Raw genomic sequence first — 23,931 nt, 5'->3', positions numbered from 1 at the left:
GTTCACAGAACTCGGTTCCGTTTTCTTCATTGTCTTACAGTTGGAAGTATGGAAAGTTGCTCTCATATCTTTCAAATCTCTGGGATCAAAATTCGGGATGAGAAGAGGTTTTTGATCCAGGGCATCCATCAGTTGGGTGGAAAGTACATTGGGGGCTCAGTAAGTACGACATTATTATATATCCATGCTAAAAGATGTCTGTCTGGCTTCAATTCATGCTGCGTTATTTTTCAGGTCTTCCAGAGCGCTTGCACACATCTCGTAGTCCCTCATGTTTTATCCAGTGAGAAGTTTTTGGCATCTTGTGCTGCAGGTTGGTCATAATGAGTCATATTATTAACATTAAAAGGGGTCATATCATATTATGATTTTCTATATTTAAAATACTTCCTAGTGTTCTGCATGTGTGGTTGTCAAACTCTCCCCGCCCCCAAGTACCACCTCAGACAACTTTTGACTCTCCAAGTACCGTATTTTCCGCACTATAAGGCGCACCGGATTATTAGCCGCACCTTCAATGAATGGCATATTTCATAACTTTGTCCACCAATAAGCCGCCCCGGACTATAAGCCGCGCCTACGCTGCTCTAAAGGGAATGTCAAAAAAACAGTCAGATAGGTCAGTCAAACTTTAATAATATATTAAAAACCAGCGTTCTAACAACTCTGTTCACTCCCAAAATGTACGCAAATGTGTAATCACAAACATAGTAAAATTCAAAATAGTGCAGAGCAATAGCAACATAATGTTGCTCGAACGTTAATGTCACAACACACAAAATAAACATAGCGCTCACTTTCTGAAGTTATTCTTCATTCGTAAATCCTTCGTCTTCGGTGTCCGAAGTGAAAAGTTGGGCAAATTTACGATCCACTGGCAGATGTTGGCGTCGTCTGGCGCTGCCTCCTCGTCTTAGTGAAGGTGTGTTCGCCTTCTGTCATCCATTGTTCCCACGCAGTTAGCAGTCTAGCTTCGAATGCCCTGTTGACACCAATATCTAGCGGCTGGAGGTCTTTTGTCAATCCACCCGGAATGACGGCGAGTATTGAATTAAGCGCGTACGCGTGTCTCTCAATGTGCTGTTATGAGCTAGCAAATATAACAACTACACTACCCAGCATGCAACGATAGTTACGAGCATGCGCGGTAGCCCTGAGAAGCGTTGTATGCTGGCAGTTAGCACGCTGTGAGTAAACGTTGAGAACTCAGTTAACACGCCTCGTCTGCATTATTTATAATTAGACAGACAACACACTTAATAGGAGCCATTTTGGGGTCTTTACATAAACACACAAATGGAAATGAAACGTCACATATCCCAGCATGCACCGCGCGCTTCTTCTACGGGGAAAAAAGATGGCAGCTGTTTACCGTAGTTGCGAGACCTAAACTTTATGAAAATGAATCTTAATATTTATCCATATATAAAGCGCACCGGGTTATAAGGCGCACTGTCAGCTTTTGAGAAAATTTGTGGTTTTTAGGTGCGCCTTATAGTGCGGAAAATACGGTACCACCATAATGACCGTCATTGAAATACAGTAGCGTAGTAGGCTTACGTATTCATTAAAAACAAGGCAGAGGTTTTAATTAAGAAGTATATTTCACATTGTAGGTCACTGTTATATTACACACAGTTTGAACAGTAACACGGTTTAAATAAAGGAAAATAAAAGACTGTACTTTAATCAAGGGATTTTTTGCTTACCACTAGATCAGGGGTGTCCAAACTTTTTGACTTGACGGCCACATTGGGTTACAAAAAATTGGCCGTTGGCCGAAAGCATGCAAAGTAACATTATATATATATATATATATATATATATATATATATATATATATAGTGTGTGTGTGTGTATACATACATTAATATGATGGCTATACAATTAATATAATCGATATATATTTAGATAATAAAAGTATGTGAAAGTTTGACTCCTACCTTGTTTAGTTCCGTGACGACCTTCTTGAAAGTTTTGTTATCATTCAGCTAAAATGCGCCAAAAATGGATAAGTGTGGAGAGAGTGATTTAAATGTTTCCCATCATACACTCTAATGGATTTAAATGGGTGTCATTTTTAGTTTTGTATGGTGTTTGGACATTTTTCATAATATCCGCAATGTTCAGTGAGCAGGTTGTGTTATGTGTGACCATTTGTGTTGACCTTTAAGTTAGTTGCATTTGTTTTCTTTTGCACCATGACTAGGGAATGTTGTTTGGATTGTGTCATATGTGAAGGCTGTGCCACTATTTCTCAGTACTTTCAAGGGTTATTGATGTGATTTACTCACATTGTCTGCAAGATGGTAACAAACATGTAGCAATTAGAGACAACTTCGTATTTTAGATTATTTTTAAAGCACTCTGCGGTGATGCTTTGTTAAACTCATGGCGTCTTGCGGGTCAAATTAAAGAGGCCATTTGAAAAAAAAAAAGTTTTACCATTACAAAACCTGTATTATCTGTACACACAATATTTTAAGTTAAAATGAGAACATCCTTCACTATAATTCAAGACTTGCCATATACTAAAATGCAATTTACCTAAAATAAAGCAACGGTACACACCTTTTGAAGAAGTGTGGTTGCCTGTTTCCATGTGTGTCATCAATGAGTTGAATTGAATTGTATAACTAATATTGGACTGAAATGCCAAACAATTTCCGATGTTGCTGTAAGTTCCATTGTCACTTAGGCCTATATGATAACTATATTGGATGTTGGCCAATACCGATATTGATCGGATACAACATCACAAATCATAGTACACACTTTTATTTTGTAGTATGGAATGTCAGGAAAGGCTTGAGCAAGTGAAATTACTCAGTGAACAAAGTATGAAAAAGGCTAACCTAACAAACAAAAGTGGAGTGGCAATTAGTTTTTGGTGACACCTAATACTCCCAATAATTCAATAAATTAAGCTCATAATGCAGTAAATTGAATGATGCGGACACGTTTGTTACTGGATACTTTCTAATGTGATTCTGCAGTGGAAACTGTATGTGTAAGTAATATGCAACTATAATTGACACTTGTTTATATTGACAAATGTGGGATTTTAGACTTCAATATTGTTCAATTAAGCTTGTGTGCTTAGCTGTTGGGTAGCTGCTATCTCCTATTAGCCAAAAGCCTACCATGTTTACCTTTTGTAAATAACTTCACTAAAATACAAGAAAATACTAACCTTGTATGTTAGTTGCAGAAGTAGGACTGCTTGTAAGGCAGACGGATTTTGGAGAGTTTTGATGCAAACAAATATAATCTGAACTTATTTTTTGCTGATATTGAACCGATGTTCGATATCAATATTGGATCGGTACACCGCTTGTCCTTATGATCGGCTAAGCCAGAATAGCACCTCAGAGCAGAGATGAACAGCTTCCAGTAATAACAAAGTTTAGTAAACAAAGGAGCACTCACAATGAGTGGAAAAAGAAGAGAAAACACACCTCGAAAGGATTGGAAAAAACAATGCGCTTAAAGGCCTACTGAAATGCGATTTTCTTATTTAAACGGGGATAGCAGGTCCTTTCTATGTGTCATACTTGATCATTTTGCGATATTGCCATATTTTTGCTGAAAGGATTTAGTAGAGAACATAGACGATAAAGTTCTCAACTTTTGGCCGCTGATAAAAAAGCCTTGCCTGTACCGGAAGTAGCAGACGAGTAGCGTGACGTCACAGGTTGTGGAGCTCCTCACATCTGCACATTGTTTACAATCATGGCCACCAGCAGCGAGAGCGATTCGGACCGAGAAAGCGACGATTTCCCCATTAATTTGAGCGAGGATGAAAGATTCGTGGATGAGGAAAGTGAGAGTGAAGGACTAGAGGGCAGTGGGAGCGATTCAGATAGGGAAGATGCTGTGAGAGGCGGGTGGGACCTGATATTCAGCTGGGAATGACTAAAACAGTAAATAAACACAAGACATATATACATACTCTATTAGCCACAACACAACCAGGCTTATATTTAATGAGAACAAATTAATCCCGCATACCAAACACCTCCCCCCTCCCGTCCATATAACCCGCCAATACAACTCAAACACCTGCACAACACACTCAATCCCACAGCCCAAAGTACCGTTCACCTCCCCAAAGTTCATACAGCACATATATTTCCCCAAAGTCCCCAAAGTTACGTACGTGACATACACATAGCGGCACGCACGTACGGGCAAGCGATCAAATGTTTGGAAGCCGCAGCTGCATGCGTACTCACGGTACCGCGTCTGCATATCCAACTCAAAGTCCTCCTGGTAAGAGTCTCTGTTGTCCCAGTTCTCCACAGGCCAATGGTAAAGCTTGACTGTAACAATGAAACACCGGCTGTGTTTGTGTTGCTGCAGTCGGCCGCAATACACCGCTTCCCACCTACAGCTTTCTTCTTTGCTGTCTCCATTGTTCATTGAACAAATTGCAAAAGATTCACCAACACAGATGTCCAGAATACTGTGGAATTTTGCGATGAAAGCATACGACTTAATAGCTGGCCACCATGCTGTCCAAAAATGTCCTCCACAATCCGTGACGTCACATGCTGACGTCGTCATATCGAGACGTTTTCAGCAGGATATTTCGCGCAAAATTTAAAATTGCACTTTAGTAAGCTAACCCGGCCGTATTGGCATGTGTTGCAATGTTAAGATTTCATCATTGATATATAAACTATCAGACTGCGTGGTCGGTAGTGGTTTCAGTAGGCCTTTAAAAGGAGTGTAGGACATAACAGCACAGCCATACCGGGACAGAGCTACTGGACAGGTTAAGTGTCTGTAGAGCCAAAACGGGAGATGATTGCAGGAAGTAGACAAGCGAGAGGAAACGTCTTTGGTGAAGAATGAAGCAACAAACAATCAACTAGCAATGAGTGGACTGGCAGGGAAGCTTAAGTAATCCATGTCTAAATAGGCTGCAGGTGTGTGAGCGTGGCTCCGCCCCTTCATCCCAAAACCAGGTAATGCAATGGGAAGCAGACAGGCGGCAGCAGAGCAGAACAAACACATCACACTTTCCCTCTTTCCCATTACTGTTAACTAAAAGCGGGAATCTTTGAGCACCTCACGATTCCCATTCTTGGGGTGACAATTCAATTCGGAATAAACTATTCAACACAATTATCTTGATATATTATTTTATTTATGAATTAAAATAAAACCTTTTCAAAACGGGTGACAGGATACAAACGCTCCTCTTGGCTTCCGTGTTGGCTTTAAAACGTTTTCAAAAAGAACAATTTTTAAAAATGTTATCCACCAAAATCACAGAATGTTAATCCTATAAAACAAAATAGAGCAACTCCAATCCAATCCAAGCTTTAGAATACTTAGCAATTAAGAAATCATACACATACAATACTTATTAAATACAATGTACTAAAAAAAAAGGAACAACAAAAATGTATAAAATCAATTGCATCAATAATAATAATAATAATAATAATAATAATACCATTTATTGTTGTTTGAATCTTAACGATTAAAAAAAAAAACTTAAAGAAAAAAATTAACTAGCAAAATAAAAAAATAAATATTTTAATTGATTCTCGAAAATTCTGAATCAATTTAGAATGGGAATAAATAAAAATTGCAATTTGGAAGTGAATCGATTTTTTTTTAGCGCCCTGTGGTCTCACCAAAAAAAACACAAAACAAGCCAAAGTAAAAGCAAAACACACTTGTGCTGTATTATTTTCCTACAGATTCTCACTAAGCTGAAGACCCAATACAGCTTTTTTCATATTTTTAAAAGCAATATTTTCATTATAATAGCTAATGCAGTATGGTCAGAGATTAAGCCGACTCGCATACCATTTGCAATTTACAGTTTGCCAGCATGGACTTCAAATGTCATGCTTTCCTTGCATTGCTACACTTGTTAGCAGAAAATGTCCACATATTTAAACTAAATACTTGCTTTTCAATATCCACACAAGGAAAAAAACTTAATAAAAAGAAATGTGGCAATTGACACGACTCTGCTTTGTACCATGTGTACTCATTGCTGTTGCTGCTCTCTCACCAGGAAAGTGGGTCGTTACTGTAAACTATGTTCTGGACAGCGTTAAGAATGGTTCCTGGCTCCCGGAGGTACCGTACGAGCTGTCTGTTTCCACAGGCACCAAGTCTGTCTTCTATCCTGTCAGACAGTGGAGAGAGAAAGTGATCAGCGGGAAAATAAGCGGGGCCTTCCAGGGCTGGAGGGTTCTTCTCATGGTCCGAAATACTAACCGCTCGCCCGTGTTCAAACGGTTGGTTGACTCTCCTAAATAATATGGCATATGCTTTATAATATTTCAATAAACTCGGAGATTAATGATTTTTTATCAGGCTCCTGAAAGCGGGCCATGCCAGTGTATACAGCTATCCTCCTCCAGCGGATGTCCCCATCACTCATGTTATGGCTAAGCCAATTACAAATGATGCAAGATCCCAGAATGCTCCTTGCATTCCTGTAAGCCACATTGTCAAGCACCTCTTTGGGGTAAGTAATAATCAACATGTTTACTCTTTGCAAAGTTACTGTTTAGTAGGAATGTGCCAATCAATCGGCTAACGATCGGTATGTAACCATTTTCTTGAAAAAGTATGTGATCGCCATAGCTGATGAATGCCTTTCAATGCCGATTACAAACACCGATCCTTTCTGGCTAGTATGGGTTTGTTTTAGTCCCCGGCTGACAGGCTTGCAGCTAATTGTGTATCTCCATACAGTGAAGTTATATAATCCTCATATTGCAGCAAATACACTGCATTTCTTAAATCTTAAAAGAGAACTGAGCTCTATTCCCTGTGTGAGACAAGCACATGTCTTTCTATTTTTTATCGGGCTTTTGGAGTTTTTTCTTGCCTGGATGTGGATTCAGATCAGGGGATGTCTTGGTTTGTGAAGCCTTTTGTGGCACTTGTGATTATTGGCTATACAAATAAACTGTGATTGATTGATTGATTGATTATTAGGCATGTAACGGTATCAAATCTCACGGTACGATATTATCATGGTATGATATTATTGTTCTATTTGTCCACAAAAAAAAAATACTTAAAAATTGTATAGTGTGTAAAATGAAGTGGCAGGAATGTTTAGGATAAACACACGTACTGTAATTGAACACACATACAATGCTAAAATGTTCTAAAAATACTTATTACTTACTACAAACATGAATTTTAAGTGCAAAGAATAGTGCAGGAGCATCCACTGTTTGAAGCAAATATTATTTAAAAAAAGAAAAAAATACAGTTGCGTGTCTTTAAAGTGACAATGTAAACATCCAGTGTGAAACAATAATGTTCACTTTAGTGTCTTTCAAGTTTCAACTTTTGCTCTCTGACAAGCAGTGTGGACAGTGTGGACAACATATCAGTCCAGAATATGTTGTTTCTCAGAATAGTTCGCCTAACAATTTTAATAATGTAAATACCCATACAAACTGATGTTTGGCTTCGTTGGCCTCACATATCTTTCCTGGATGACGTTTCTGAGAAGGCGACATTTCCAGGGTGTAAGTTGCCGTCCGCCCAAATGCAGCTCGGCTGACAGGCTCCAGCCCCCCGCGACATCCAGAGAAATAAGTGGTGGAAACAAGGGTGCATGGATTGAGGATTTATCAAGTAGTGTTTCAGTTTCCTCATATTTCCCAAATTGGACATTGTTTTGGGTGATTATCTCCGTGGATTACGCCGTGACCAGCTGGCTCTGTGTCGGCTTGGAAACGCTCAAAACAAAAGTGGCGTGCTTCGACTATCATACCTCCGCCAAAGAGGTAATGTTTTCCCCATTGTTTATTTGTTTGTTAACAACATAACCCAAACAGTTATGGATATATTATGATGACATTTTTCAAGAAATGTCCAAAAAAACAATTCCTCTCATCACTACGAACACACTTCACTTTCTGTTTACGGCGTTACGCACCTCCACTTTTGCGCCTCGGGCTGCGCAGAGGATTCTGGGAGATGTAGTTTATTTCAGACCCTATCAAAGTGCCAGAAAAAAATACACACTTAAGTGTTTTGTTAAATACCGTCAGGCGTCACTATATCATTGAAAACCGAAATAGCGCGGTATCCACAAAACCGTTACACCCCTATTGTTTATGCTTTCTAAATTGTAAATAAACGTTAGCAAGAGTCAGCTAACAATGCATGTATTGGAGATTTGATCTTGTCCGCCTCTTAAGCCCTTTAAAAAAACCTCCAACAATGTTTTATATACATGCTGTAGGTACGATGTATGCGTAATGATGTAACCGGCTCATTCATATTATTTTGGTCATTTTAAGCTTTGCTTTAATATTTGATATTGATTTCACAGAGCGCATTGTTACGTTCGCTATTCCCTTCAACAACAACTATTACTAATCAATGCCCCCTTTAAGGTGCGCGCCTGCGCAATTGTGCACAGCAAATCTATGCCGCTCACAAAATCAAATCATATTGAACTGTAAACAAAATAAACACATAATTTATTCTGTATGATTTTGCAATGCAAATCTGTGAGTGACAGATGACAACAGATAAATAATGTTCGTCAACGCTGTTCAATTATTGTAACGTGTGTCAAAACACTTTGAGGAGGACAGGAATTCCATCGGTCACTTTATTGAGCAAAACTGGTCATTGTCTGCTGTACAAACCAGGCCAAAACCAACTCTATTTTATCTGTCATATGAACAGCAACCGCTAACTCTTTCGCACCTGCACCAACACACACACTCATGGCATTTAGCCAGTGATGCGTTTATGGCCACACAAAAAGTTGGACAACTTCAACACCACACAAAGTGTAAATTCCAGGTCTTTACACTATGACTTCCCAATCAGATGTGTGCTTATTCTACTGTCATTTATTAAGAATGTTAATTTATGGATATTAATCATGAATTGCTGTTACTAGATAACATAAATGCTTATAAAAAAGATTTTACAGACAGAAAGTTACAGGAATATACACTTTATCCCATGCTTACATCTCATTGTGCAACATGAGACTGTTCTAAGGGGAACTCAAGGTGATCTCTGAAAGGGGTACACATTATTTCCAAAGCAGAACCCCCACTCAAACATACAATACTAGTACATGGCTAATAAAACGTTTTTTTGTTATTTTCCTTGTAAGTGGGCCAAATCACCTGTATTATAAAATAATTCCATGGAAATGACTGTTGTCATTTGATTATACTAATAAGACAATTAAATTGTTAAGATGTCAGGTTTGAGACAGGCGTGTTGCTGGTATGGCCACAGTGTGCAGGTTCGATGTTGCTCACATGTGCTCCACTGAATGCTCAGGGAGTTTTTGCATTTGCTCAAACACATGAAAAATTAGAGAGAATATTTCTATTAATCATGGAAGACTTCATGAAAACCAATGACTACTACTTGGGGACAAATGATCATCCAGAACCTAATATTTTTTAACCTGAATATACGTAGGATAAACACAAGTTTTTGAAGCTGAGTGCAAAACAGATCCAATGTATTGCTATGTGCTAAACAAGAAATACAAACTACAAGAAAAATCAAACAATCACTTGACACTTACTGTACAATGTCCGCTCACACTGGGATGCCGAGTGATATGTATATATCTTTCAGCTCAAGACTTGTGTTCCCAGGATGTATTAAAATTAAATCAGATTCCTCGTTTCTTAGGTACAAAATGCTGGGAGCAAAGGAGCATCGTGTTGTGTCTAACTTGCGATGTCATCGGTTTTAAGTTGAATTTTAAAGTTGACCAACATGTGGCCTAATGACCACAACCTTCTACTTGAAAATGTGAGGCATGATTTATAATCCAGCACAAACTTTCACCAATTTAGAGGCGATGCAGCAGCTCAGTAGCTACGATACCTCAGTGATCAAGGAGCTATGTTAATCAAAGTAGTTATTCTCCGGGAGTTCTTATAATACCAATATTGCTAATACTCTGTTAAGATGCAGATCGTGGCATGCAAATGGAGTGTTGAATGATTTTTAGGTGGAATAGATGACTCTCATTAGTTGCATTGTTAGCCGTCTAGTACGAGCCATATTTTACAATTTAGAGACATTTCGAGAAAAAACATGTGTTCTTGCCTCATGTTGGCATTGTGAATGATAGGCAAAATTCCCCCAAAAAGGGCAGTTCTACTTTCAGTATCATTATAAAGTATCACTGGAGGATGAGACGAAACATTTGATACACCTAGAGCAAAGAAGTAGCAGGCACGCTAGCAGCTAAGCTAGCTTGACACAACAGAAGAAATAAGTGCTCAGTAAACTTTAAGAATTGTAGATGGAACTACGTTACTGCAGAAAGTAAGCAAATATTACTGATAATGAACAAGTAGATTGTTAAGAGTGTAGTGAGAGGATAATAACAACAGCTGTTGTGGTGTCACCATTGTTGCAGTCAGATGTACACGTAACCTAAGCAAATATTATAGTACCTTGAAGGTAGAAAAGTGCTATACAAGTATAACCCATATATAAGCAGATACTAAGAAATGCAGTTTATTTGCTGTAATGAAAGTGATTATTATTAACTTATCAACAATGGCGATCACATACATTTTTATGGAAATCAGCTCATACTGATCGGTGGCCGATTGATCGGCACATCCCGAGTTTTAGCATTTGTATTGCACAAAAGTTTTCGAACTGACCACCCACTTACGCCACATATTTAAATGTTTCAGTATGCTCTATGTATATTTTTACTTATGATGCGAGGATTGTAGTTATTGGAGAATTCGATGCCACCAGTTTGCTGAATTCTTTACGTTTCGTTTTAAAAATCATAAAAACGTTAATGCAAAAGCTAAACAGTTTAATATTTTGCATTTTTGTTCCCCTAACTGAGACATTAGCTGGTTGTTTTTGATTTTGGCAGAACAATTCTGTCAACATGAATTTCAGCATAACAAACGATGACTATGAAATAAACGAGACCAGTGTTTTGGACGTTGACTTCTCTGAACTAGAAGCAGAGCTCAAGGAGTACGCCATCAAGCAAGAGGTGTGCATGCATATTTATTTTAATGCATTCCATATATTTTACATTTACTAATTGGAGTGTTGTTCTTCAGAGGCGACCAAGAATGTTCTTCCTTGAATTTTTGGATGACCATGCCCCGTATCGTCCTCAGTCACAGGTAGACATGCCCACCCACTGTCCTTGGTCCTTTTTATGATGGTGTATATCTGTAAAATAACCATGTGTTCCATCAAGATCAGGTCATTCCATTTCTTACATGTCATACATTTCAATGGAAAGTGACATAGAGACAAAGGGCGCGTTGTCCTCAGGTCACTGGTTAGCGCCACTGTCAGCTGATCTTAGCGTTTTGATTGGCATACCCATTAACATGACTGTCCTGTCCATATCTATCCAGAGCAGATCGCCCCCAGATTGCTATTATAAGTGCTAGTGTATTTCCATTCTGCACTCTCAGTCCGTATGCTATTTGGTAAGAACTGACAATCGCGTATGACCTACAGGAACTTTGGGTAGCCGATCACTTCCAATTTCAATTACCCTTCTGCCCTCATCTTTCCCTCCATCTGCTGCCGTTAGAGCCATTGTTCCTATCTCTCCTTTTTTTCTTTTTGCATGTACCTGCTCTTTCATCACTGTTCTTGTATTCTTTTAAGACAAGTGAAACAGACCTCAGCAACGTTGGCAGCATGATCGAGTGTGGCCTCTCCATTGAAGCTCTGGACACAATCCGAAGTGCAGTTTTCCCAGGGTTTCTGCCACCAGCGCCATACATGGTCTCTCTCATGGAATACGCCCAGCAGGTAGAACCAGGATTACCAGAAAGCAAACATTCCCAGCTGCCTCCGCTGCTCCATTAGCCTCAGGCTAGAAAACATTGCAAAACCTGTTCTATTACCTCAGTGCTTCTTACTGGGAACAATATCGCTGGACTAGTGTCTGTGTTGTTGTCACTCATCAAAAATATTGACACCACTTTTTTTCCTTCTGTCTTAGGGCAGTGCCACACCTGTCTTCATGAGGAGTTTCCAGCAAATATTGCACAGGTTACTTGTTAACAACCCTCCTTGGCTCGCTCCCACTACCGTGAAAAAATATTTCAGTCAGCTGTTGCAGTGTCCTCGCTGCAAGACAGGGCAATGGCCTTTTCTGGAGACAGCCATCAGGTACATTTCGTAATTCCATCTGGCCCCTGGATTGTTTGGTCAAGACTGGCACACCACAAAACTGCATTTATAGCTCTTATCAGGATTGAGCGCAAACAATGGTCATTAAAGAAAGAATCGTAGTGTTGTTGCAGTTGGAACTGATCCAATTGTTACAACAGTCATTTTCATTGCAAATTGTTGATGCAAAGTTGTAGACGGCAGAAGTGCTCTGAACTAGTCGCACACAGGAAATGTTCGACATGCTGATCAATCACAGCCTTTATGCTCTGCGATGCTAGATTTTTTTGAAGGCGCATGCAAGAGGTTTTGCATGGGAAGAGGTAGTGAGAGGTGGTTAGTCAAACTGAAACCGGCAAAAAATGCAACAAAATGCTTATCTGAGGACAGCGAAGCACTCAAGCGTATTTAGGAGTCAAAATGCGTGACGAGCACAGAGACAGTGTGCATTTTGTCAGATCTGCAATCTGCGCACAGATACTGTGTCAACTCGCACCACTGATGTACATACAAATACAGGGTTCCCCTCAGATTGCTAATATACCTGTGGCGGTGGGGGTGTGGCTAGTGACGTGGTGGTGCCTGGCTAATATAATGTAATCGTATAATTTGCAAAACATGCGATGATGCATGTATTTTCTTTAGAGAGACAAAACACTTTTATACATACATTTAAAAACATCTGTTTTTATGTATTACATTTATATTTTTTCTATATCGTTTTTCAATTGTTGCTATATATTGTACAATGTTTGAGAACTTTTGAGGTTTCTAGAGACATTTTAGTGACTTTTTCTTTATTATAAACAATTAGCAACAAATATATAATCTTTTTTTGGCGCTATTGGAGACTACTCGTGTTTAGAGACTCTTCACTTTTGTCATTGGATGTCCGCGATGAACAGCAAGAGGTGCAGCGAGCCTGACGTCACACTTGCTTTGCGCTGCTGCTCCAGTTGCACTATCTCTCCTTGAAAGAACGCCATTGTTCTTTTATAATGTACACATTCCACATATCTCAAATATATTAAAGTACGTCCACATCGTAGACGTCTTGCCTCAGCTACAGACAATCGCGTGCATCTTACGTCATCACAACATCCGATTTCAAAGTATTTTTTCTGATAGCCAAGTTTTCTGTACATCCCTAGTCAAAAGTGAACAAATAATAGGCAATATATATCCATTAATACAATATATTACTTAAGTCTGTTTTCACATACAAATGTAAAATAAAACATTGCCTAAAAACAACGGACAAAAAATGTGAGTTTGCCCCTTCAGATAAACAAAAATTGTATTTGGACCCCGAGTAGGGCTGTGTTTTTCAACCGTTTTTGAGCCAAGGAACAATTTTTTTATTGAAAAAATCCAAAAGGCACACCACCAGCAGTAAACATTAAAAAATGAAACTCAGCAGTCGATATTGACAGTAAAAACTCGTTCTCGCAATTGTTGGATATGAATTTAAACCATAACCAACCATGCATCACTATAACTCTTGTCTCAAAGTAGGTGTATTGTCACGACCTGTCACATCACGCCGTGACTTATTTTGAGTTTTTTGCTGTTTTCCTGTGTGTAGTGTTTTAGTTCTTGTCTTGCGCTCCTATTTTGGTGGATTTTCCTCTTTTGTTGGTGTTTTCCTGTAGCAGTTTCATGTCATGCAGGTGCGCTATTCCCCGCACCTGCTGTGTTTTTGCAATCAAGACTATTTAAGTTGTGCGGACACTTCTTTGTGGGGACATTGTTGATTGTCATGTCATGTACGGTCTTTGCTGTCGTGCAGCATTATGTTTTTGTTTACTTTGCAGCCAGATCCGCTTTAGTTTAGTTTTGCATAGCCTTCCCTAAGCTTCAATGCCTTTTCTTAGCGGCACTCGCCTTTTGTTTATTTTTGGTTTAAGTGTTAGATACCTTTTTACCTCCACGCGGCCATCCGCATATTGTGATCACGAAAAACCATGTTCCCGACATCTACAAAGCAATTAGCTACCTGCTGCCACCTGCTGATATGGAAGAGTATTACACGGTTACTCTGCCGAGCTCTAGACAGCACAGACACTCAACAACGGCACAATTGCGGATTATAATTACTGATTTGCAAAAAATATTTTTAACCCAATTAGGTGAAATTACATAATCTCCCACAGCACACTAGACTGTATCTCACGGCACAGTGGTTGAAACACACTGGACTAGGGTAAATTGTATAGAAAATGAAAGTTTTGTCAACTTAGTGTTGTTTCCTTTTGTGTTTGTACAGTTACTGTCTGTCAAGTGAGGCCACTTGTCATCGGCTCCCAGGACCCACCCTGCCAACACTCTTGCAGTTCCACAGAGACCTACTGGAATTCTTTCTCAAACTCTTCCAAGGGGAACTCCACTCCATCACTACTTGGTACTAACCTAATATAGATTATAAAAGCAGAGATGTAGAGATGTTGTGTCTTAGAAGTCTTTTTATGTGCCTTTAGTCTTTATTTTTCTTTTGGACACTTCTAGCATTAGTGCTTATAATAACAATATTGCTAATGCTTTGTTAATTTTCAGGTCATGACATGTAAATGAAGTATTGTTGGCAGTTTTTGGATGATTTTTAGAGGCTTTTATAACGGCCATAAGCTGCATTGGTAGCCACACTTGCCGTGTATTACAAATTAAAATGCATAAAAAAGGATGACGTGTTGTATAGGCAAAAAGTTCCCTATTTAATCGATGTCAACATACGTGGTCATCTGGTTTTGTTGCCAATAAAATTTGGGACCCGCATGGGTCAATTGTATGACAAATCGCTCTGTTTATGCCAACATGTGTCGTAGTATTAACTTGCTCATTATTGCTAAGCAGCCTGAAACGACAACAGCAACTACTTTCGAGTTACACTGTAATAAAACATGTACACAGTGACTTCTCGGTCAGTGCAAAGTAAGTTTCAAAAGAAAAGCATGGTACTATTAACCTGGATTCAACCACAGCAACTAACAATATGCAACACTGAGATGTTTTATAATCATTTGGATGGCACACTGGCTTTTATTGTGGGAAGTTTTCTTTGGCATTAGCACAGTGACACCTGATTATTTACCCCTAATAAACTTCCCTAATAAAACGTACTGTCATCACACTGATAGCTTGGCTTCTTTAGCGCTTAAGCACTTTTGCCTGTGTCCATTTGCAAACATTATTGTGGCTATAAGTGCACTTGTCAGCCACCACTTAGTGCAATGTTTTGTTAACACTCTTTGCTGCTTCAATCGGTGCAGATATTTAACAACTTCCCTTTTTCGCCCCTCAGTGATTTCCTGCAGCTTTCTGGTACAGCAACCTCTCCGGTATCTACATCAGGTACATTGCTGTATGGAACCTTCTGGACTGTGTGGGAGCGATCGACACTGTTGTCTTGCGCTGTGAAAAAGCTCATCCAACTCATGATGCAGGCAGCCTCAGCGGTGGGTATTTTAGAATCAGGCTCAGACTGGTGGCAATCTAACACGGTCACTCCCTAGCGTCCTTTCGCTGCTTGAAAAGCTAATAGTGAGGTGTGGCTCATTTTCCCCAAAGGACCATGCTGAGAAGGACGAGAAGAATCACAAACGACATCTAGTGGACATCCTGCTGGGCCTCCTGTCTGTGTTGGTGGAGTTTTGGTGTCAGCAGCACATAAAACTGAACCAGAAACTTGTGGAAAAGGGCCTGAAATGTCTTGCAGAGCACTTTGCTGTCACTAGCCAAAGTAAGGACAATTAGACACGTCATGTAGCGGGGTATTACTGTACACGCTCATTACAATAGCATTCTGTCTGTAGGTCTGTCTTTAGTGTTCCTAGCAGAGCTGGTTGCCAAAGTTACATCCACAAGACTTAGACTGGCGTTGGTGGATGCGATATTCAGGAATATCTGTTGCAAAAATGAAATTACAGTGGGAGATGAACCCCTGTCTCTCAAGAAAGTGGTAAGAACATTTTTACATTTGCCCTCTTGATTTTGACTGGAGCATTTTGATATGTTGTGATTTTAGCCATGCTGTAGTGTACGCTACCATATCGCCTCGTGTTGTAGCCAAGGCGTTTATTTAATCAACTGGGTATTTTAGGTCAGAGGTGTCAGGGTTTAAAACAATAATAATATAATCAGGCTACTATTTTTACTAAAACATTTTGTTAGTATGCATTGACACGGCGGTCACTAGGTCCCACGTTGACAAATTCTTATGAAATGCAATATTCAATAAGTACTTTGGCACCAACCGTTTGGACTAGATCTGATCAATCTAAGTCTATAGGCACGAACTGATGAAGCCTACTTTGATGAGTGGCGAAACGTCTTCCAAGACAAACCAAGCAGTCCAGTTGCAAACAATTAAACGCCCTTAGATGACAACGACCTGGATGAATGAGAACCTGTATAGGTATACTTCATGGTAAAACTGCTGATTGAACTTGTCAGTGTAGTGTTTCCCACAGAATGGCAATCTATTTGTTGCAGCGGTGGCATGGCTGATGCGGTATCAAGTTGACATGTAATTTGCATAATTGGCTATGCACGGTGGAACATGGGTTAGAGCGTGTGTCTCACTAAATAAAGTTTTGTGGGTTCGATCCCTGAGCTCGGGGTCTTTCTTTGTGGAGTTTTCATGTTCTCCCCGTGACTGTGTGGCTTCCCTCCGAGAATGCTACCATACAATGGACGATACCATTGACGGGCTAACAAAAATGAGCATTTCGATCATTTTTACATTCTACTAATGCTTGCTTACCAAAGGAGATTTTAACAGAAAAAAATTGACATAAAACAGCAAATGCATTTCTGCTCACAGACATATGTATTCACTAAACTCTGTGGAAACTAATGTCGACCACTAACTCTGTACTACTAGGCCAGTCTGCTGCTAGACATTGTGTGCTGACAGAAACCTGTTGTGTCAAACTTCTAACTAGTCACTCTTATGCCAAACATTATTTCTAGGAGAGGACGGCACAAATATTACCTGAAAGGCGAAGTGTTACATTCCTAAAATCTTGAAGAAAAAATTGATATATATTAAAATTTTTGTCGCCAAAATTAAACAAATATATAAGAAACACAGCGATGGCTGCCATGTCATGGGGCGACATAGCTCGGTTGGTAGAGCGGCCCTGGCAGCAACTTGAGGGTTAAAGGTTCGATTCCCGCTTCTGCCATCCGAGTCACTGCCGTTGTGTCCTTGGGCAAGACACTTTATCCACATGCTCCCAGTGCCACCCACACTGGTTTAAATGTAACTTAGATATTGGGTTTCACTATGTAAAGTGCTTTGAGTCACTAGAGAAAAGCGCTACCGTATATAAATATAATTCACTTCTAACTCTGTGGTATGTGCTTATATGACATCTGACAGGTGCTGTCCTACCTGCCTGCTCTCGGACATTTAGCTCAAAGCCACCGCTGGATGCAGCATACCTCCAACAGCTGCACAGACCCGGACACCAACTGTGGGTAAGCTACCTGTCTGGTTCACTCTTCCTCTGATCGGCAGCAAATTTTTTGAAACACGGATAGAATATCGGCCAGCGTGTTTTTTTTAACGCAGTTCCAACTTCCTCCCATATCCCTCAAACATGCTTGTTAGAATAATTGGAGACTTCCATAGGTGTGACTGCGGGTGTAAACAGTCTTTTTTATATATGTGCCTTGTGAGTGTCACTAATACAAATTGATAAAAAACGGGCTGCATGGAGTGACTGTAACTTAACTACACAAATGTTAGTTTTTGTACGGCCGCTGCAGTAGAGTGCACATACAAATGGTAGTGTGTGGTAGTGTGTGGCAGTGTGTGGCGTCGAACAGCGAAAAAGTTATTTATTTTAATTACCACATACATGCAATTTCAATGTTGATGATGTGAATTATTTGACAAAAACAATGAAGGTTAAGGCAAGAAGATGTGTTTTTATTTGTTTCAACTATTTTCCATAAAATACACATTGTTATAAGGTGTTTTATCTGATTACTTGAATAATCAAACAAACTAATAAATCGATAAATATTCCATAGCTACAGCCTTGGAATAAGTTAGCCACTAGAACTGTCAAAACACCGCTTTAACATTAACAATATGTGTGAGTGGCGATGCAAACATTTTTTTGCACTAGCCAAAATAACATTTAGCCAAAGCCAAATAAAAATAAACAGTTTATCAGGTGCCAATCAATCAATGGAACTTTATTTATAAAGCGCTTTTCATACATGAAAGAAATGCAACAAAGTGCTTTACAGACTTAAAAACCATAGCCTGATGACCCACATCCCCTATCATCGCACACATGCATATGCATAAACAAACAAATTAATGCATGGTTGAATACAGAGGAGCCAGGTGAGTAAACACTATCACAGGAGCTGTCTGCACCAGGAGATCACCAGGCCACGGCCGCCAGGACGCTGGTGTCAAACTTATTTTCAAAAATACAGTGATCAAATGCACAGGCAAATGTGTCATATTATGAGGCGATTACCGTATTTTTCGGATTATAAGTCGCTCCGGAGTATACGTTGCACCGGCCGAAAATGCATAATAAAGAGGGAAAAAAACATATACATCGCACTCGAGTATAAGTCGCATTTTTGGGGGAAATTTATTTGATCAAATCCAACACCAAGAATAGACATTTGAAAGGCAATTTAAAATAAATAAAGAACAGTGAACAACAGGTTGAATAAGTGTACATTATATGACGCAGAAATAACCAACTGAGAACGTGCTTGGTATGTTAACGTAACATGTTATGGTAAGAGTCATTCAAATAACTATAACATATAGAACATGTTATACGTTTACCAAACAATCTGTCACTCCTGATCGCTAAATCCAATGAAATCTTCTTCCTCGGTATCGCTCCTGGTATGCGCCGCTAGCGTCCTTTCTTTCTGCTGCTCGATCGCCGTTTTCTGCTGCATATTTCACTACATCCAGCTTGTAATCTGCAGTATATGATTTCCTTTTCGGTGCCATTTTTGTTCAGCCCTTCTCAGTTTTTATAAGTTACCGCCAATGTTGAAATGATCTATTTTAATAGCTACGGCAGTAGCATATAGCATATAGCAGTTAGCATCCCCTGACCCACAATGCACTTCTGCCATGACCCTCCCCCACCAAATTCTTATTGGTTGACGTGTGTGTGACAATTGCTGACGTGTGTGTGACGATTGCTGACATTTGCTTCGTCTCTTCCGTGAATTAGATAAATAATATTATTTGATATTTTACGGTAATGTGTTAATAATTTCACACATAAGTTGCTCTGGAGTATATGTTGCACCCACGGCCAAACCTGTGCATTTGATCACTGTATTTTTCAGACTATAAGGCGCACTTAAAATCCAGTAATTTTCTCAAAAATCGACATTGCGCATTCTAACTTGATGCGCCTAATGTACAGAATAATTCTGGCTTTGCTTACCGACCTCAAAGCCATTTTATTTGGTACACATAGTGTAATGATAAGTGTGACCGGTAGATGGCAGTCACACATAAGAGATATATGTGTACTGCAGGTTTACTAACGCCTGTTCAATAAATGACGCTAATAAATGACCCGTAAGCAAACAACACCAAGACGTTGTAGAATATAGAACATTAGACAGCGCTCAAAGATCTGTCAAAATGATTTAATACAACTTTGGTAAGCTACAAAAACGCACCACTTGATGGAATGCGAAGAAGTACGGCTACCGTAGTCAGACGTACTGTGCTTCAACATACAGGTATTATTATGTTGGATGTATAAGGACCCCAAAATGGCACCTATAAATAGATATTATCTGGCGCTTTGTTTCGCGATATTATGCAAAACCAACTTTTCTCACCTCTTGGTACCTGCTGATGTGTATTTGAGATCTGCATAAGTCCTGAAAATTTGTGCGCGTCCGCCATATTAGTCCGCAGCGTAGTCAATAAGCTCCTTCTTTTTCTCTATCCTCTTGTTGTGGGGTATTCATCCTTCGCTGTTGCCATTTCTAATTTAAAGTAGCATACAGTTCTAACTTATATCTGTCAGTAAACTCGCTAAAAATTACCGGTACAACAAAGATGGCGGGGAGAAGACTCTTGTCGAAATGGAGCCACGTAAATAAGACCCGCCCACAAAACGCCGCATCCTGAAGAGACGGTCAGAAAGTGGCTTAAAGGTGATCTGTAAAACATCATCTATGCAACATTTTGGCCAAAGAACCACCATTACATGTTATGTAGAGTCAGACCACACAGAAGTGTTTTAAATGTAAAAATTAATTCGTAATATTACCCCTTTATTGCATCTTTTGTATGAAAATAGACCTGAATCCGGTGCGCCCTATGGTTTGAAAAATATTGTATACATTTGTTTTACCGGTACGTACAAATTGATGGACAACTTGCTTTGAAATCATAAGTCAGGGTGACAAGCAGATATTTATGTTTATTACAAAATACATGTTTGGAATGTATGTTAATATATAGTTTTTTTGCATGATCAGTTAATATTAAAGACATGCAATTGCATGCAGTACATGCAATGTTTCTGTCAATATTCATAGACAAAAACATTTAGTAAGAAAAATGTGTTTTGTTGGTGCACTATATTTCCAGGCTTTCGTGGCCCACATATAATGATGACATGTTGGGCCAGATTTGACATCTGTGGCTTAGAAAAAAAATCTAAATTGTACAACCATTTGACTCAAAGGTTTCACTGTCATTGTCTTTTTTTCCTGAGAATAAAAAGGGAAGCTACCTATAATTCGTGCCAGGTAGGGTTGTACAGTATACTAATAAAGTACTGCGGTACTAATGAATTAAAAAAGGTACTATACTGTCTTTGAAAAATACGGTTACTTTTTTTATAGACATGATGGCCAACGTGGTGACATTGCTGGTTATATGAGCTGACGCGCATGTCGCGAGTCAACACATACAAAGCACAGAAATAGCATGGAGAAGGAGAATGAAGTTTTTATAGTGTGAAGTTCGTGGACATATTTTGGCTTTAAAACTAGCGATTAAGGTGAAGCTATAAACACTGAGCTGCACTTTAAAACATAGCTAGCTAGCTGCTAACATCTCTCTCCAGTGTTTTAGCTACTTCTAAATCACTAACCCTTGCCTCTATGGTGACAAATAAAGTAAGTTTCTTACAAGTACCATTATCACTGTAGGACGAGGAATAGCTAAACATGTTTCACTACACACCGTAGGAGGAGACAACAGCTAACCGCTAAAAGCAAGCTGGCGCTCCTGAATGTAAACAAATGGGTGGATCTATCGACTGTAACGATACCAAGTATAAGAACCATATATAGTCAATAGTACAATGTTTGTCAATATGTTTTTATTATCACAACATTGTGTCTTTTTTATTGTTTATAAACTCAGATAATACATCAATGGAAACAGAAGAACTTTAGTCATGACTAATGTACAATCCTGTAACTACTTGGTATCGGATCGATACCCAAATTTGTAGTATCATCCAAAACGTTTGTAAAGTATCTAAACAGAAGAATAAGTAATTATTACATTTTAACAGAACTGTAGATAGGACATGTAAAAACAGAAAGTAAGCAGATATTGACAGTAAATTAACAATTAAATGAATAATTAATTTTCTAGCGTTTGTCCCTCACAATGTTGACAAAATAATAGAATGATAAATGACACAATATGTTACTGCATACATCAGCAGACTACCGTATTTTCCGCACTATAAGGCGCACCGGATTATTAGCCGCACCTTCAATGAATGGCATATTTCATAACTTTGTCCACCAATAAGCCGCCCCGGACTATAAGCCGCGCCTACGCTGCGCTAAAGGGAATGTCAAAAAAACAGTCAGATAGGTCAGTCAAACTTTAATAATATATTAAAAACCAGCGTTCTAACAACTCTGTTCACTCCCAAAATGTACGCAAATGTGCAATCACAAACATAGTAAAATTCAAAATAGTGCAGAGCAATAGCAACATAATGTTGCTCGAACGTTAATGTCACAACACACAAAATAAACATAGCGCTCACTTTCTGAAGTTATTCTTCATTCGTAAATCCTTCGTCTTCGGTGTCCGAAGTGAAAAGTTGGGCAAATTTACGATCCACTGGCAGATGTTGGCGTCGTCTGGCGCTGCCTCCTCGTCTTAGTGAAGGTGTGTTCGCCTTCTGTCATCCATTGTTCCCACGCAGTTAGCAGTCTAGCTTCGAATGCCCTGTTGACACCAATATCTAGCGGCTGGAGGTCTTTTGTCAATCCACCCGGAATGACGGCGAGTATTGAATTAAGCGCGTAAGCGTGTCTCTTAATGTGCTGTTATGAGCTAGCAAATATAACAACTACACTACCCAGCATGCAACGATAGTTACGAGCATGCGCGGTAGCCCTGAGAAGCGTTGTTGTATGCTGGCAGTTAGAATGTGGTTATGAGCACGCTGTGAGTAAACGTTGAGAACTCAGTTAACACGCCTCGTCTGCATTATTTATAATTAGACAGACAACACACTTAATAGGAGCCATTTTGGGGTCTTTACATAAACACACAAATGGAAATGAAACGTCACATATCCCAGCATGCACCGCGCGCCTCTTCTTCTTCTACGGGGAAAAAAGATGGCGGCTGTTTACCGTAGTTGCGAGACCTAAACTTTATGAAAATGAATCTTAATATTTATCCATATATAAAGCGCAACTACGCTTTTGAGAAAATTTGTGGTTTTTAGGTGCGCCTTATAGTGCGGAAAATACGGAATTAGGAGCCTTTATATCTTGTTTGCTTACTTACTACTAAAAGTGAAGTTGTCCAGTATGTTCATTATGTTATTCAATGCCAAAATTGTTGTTTGATTGGCAAAAAAAATAAAATAATTATGTTTAATGTATTATTAGATTTTCTGTTAAAATAAAGCCAATAGGTAAGTTGCAATCACGTGACCTATAGAGGCACATCCAGGCACTTCCGGGTTTCAGGCGATGGCTTAAGCCCCATTATGCTACTGTTATTTACCTGCATTAGTGCAGATTCTGGAATATTTTGAAAGGTTTAGAGGCAAATATATAAACAATCATGAAACAAATATTTAAAATGGGATGTAGTGGATTTTTACAGTCTTAAGAAAAATTATTTTTGAAAGATTTAAACCATTCATCACCAAGACGTTACTGCTCGCCTCGACCTCACTTCATTTGACACTCACGGTATTTAGAGAAGAAAAGAATGGAGGTACATCGTGTCTTTACATCTGAGGGGTCCACAAATTAGGTATCATTCGGTGAAAGACTAAGTTGGACATATTCGTGCATCGTTAAGTAACGTATTTGATTGACATAACGAGTGCCGTGCTGCTGCGATCGTGACACTAATGACAAAAAGGATACGTTTGTTTGCAGTTGATTTCCTGCTACAAATATTGGTCTAATCTACAATTCATGTCTGCAGTTGTCTTATGGTGTGAAGTTCATATTTGACTTCATTATTTAGCTATAGATGTCACTGTTGTTCAGTAACGTGATAGCGATATCAAGATTTGGTATATGCTATTGAGCCTACGAGAGATATATTCATCTACTGTATTAATATTATTAAGGATATTTTCTTGATGCTAACAAATAGCACTATATAGATGCTATATATGGTCATCCGTGTCGAAAAGATCACTTGGCTTTCCTGCACAACAACATCAAAGCTTTTTAATCAAACAACAATACGGTGCATTGGACCAACAATCACAATATTTATTACGAGGACTTAACATGAAGTTACAGACA

At 39.1% G+C, this 23,931-nt stretch overlaps 1 protein-coding gene across 2 annotated transcripts in view; it reads left to right on the top strand.

The window, feature by feature from the left end:
• slf1 (SMC5-SMC6 complex localization factor 1) overlaps nucleotides 1–23,931 on the top strand; it is an 85,739-nt gene that overhangs the window by 443 nt on the left and 61,365 nt on the right. For both annotated transcript variants that reach the window (XM_061986616.2, XM_061986615.2), the window contains exons 2-14: nucleotides 41–159; nucleotides 235–313; nucleotides 6,038–6,263; nucleotides 6,343–6,496; nucleotides 10,889–11,014; nucleotides 11,085–11,150; nucleotides 11,650–11,796; nucleotides 11,990–12,159; nucleotides 14,426–14,560; nucleotides 15,458–15,611; nucleotides 15,724–15,895; nucleotides 15,969–16,114; nucleotides 17,540–17,637. In XM_061986616.2, the coding sequence (XP_061842600.1) occupies nucleotides 49–159; nucleotides 235–313; nucleotides 6,038–6,263; nucleotides 6,343–6,496; nucleotides 10,889–11,014; nucleotides 11,085–11,150; nucleotides 11,650–11,796; nucleotides 11,990–12,159; nucleotides 14,426–14,560; nucleotides 15,458–15,611; nucleotides 15,724–15,895; nucleotides 15,969–16,114; nucleotides 17,540–17,637 (1,784 nt within the window). In that variant the 5' untranslated portion in view covers nucleotides 41–48. The remainder of the gene's footprint in view (nucleotides 1–40; nucleotides 160–234; nucleotides 314–6,037; nucleotides 6,264–6,342; nucleotides 6,497–10,888; nucleotides 11,015–11,084; nucleotides 11,151–11,649; nucleotides 11,797–11,989; nucleotides 12,160–14,425; nucleotides 14,561–15,457; nucleotides 15,612–15,723; nucleotides 15,896–15,968; nucleotides 16,115–17,539; nucleotides 17,638–23,931) is intronic.

The sequence above is a fragment of the Nerophis lumbriciformis genome, linkage group LG12 (assembly GCF_033978685.3).
Source record: "Nerophis lumbriciformis linkage group LG12, RoL_Nlum_v2.1, whole genome shotgun sequence".
Lineage (NCBI taxonomy): Eukaryota > Metazoa > Chordata > Actinopteri > Syngnathiformes > Syngnathidae > Nerophis > Nerophis lumbriciformis.
Note: the sequence above shows the minus strand (reverse complement) of the source record. Positions and strands in the feature narration are given on the sequence as shown.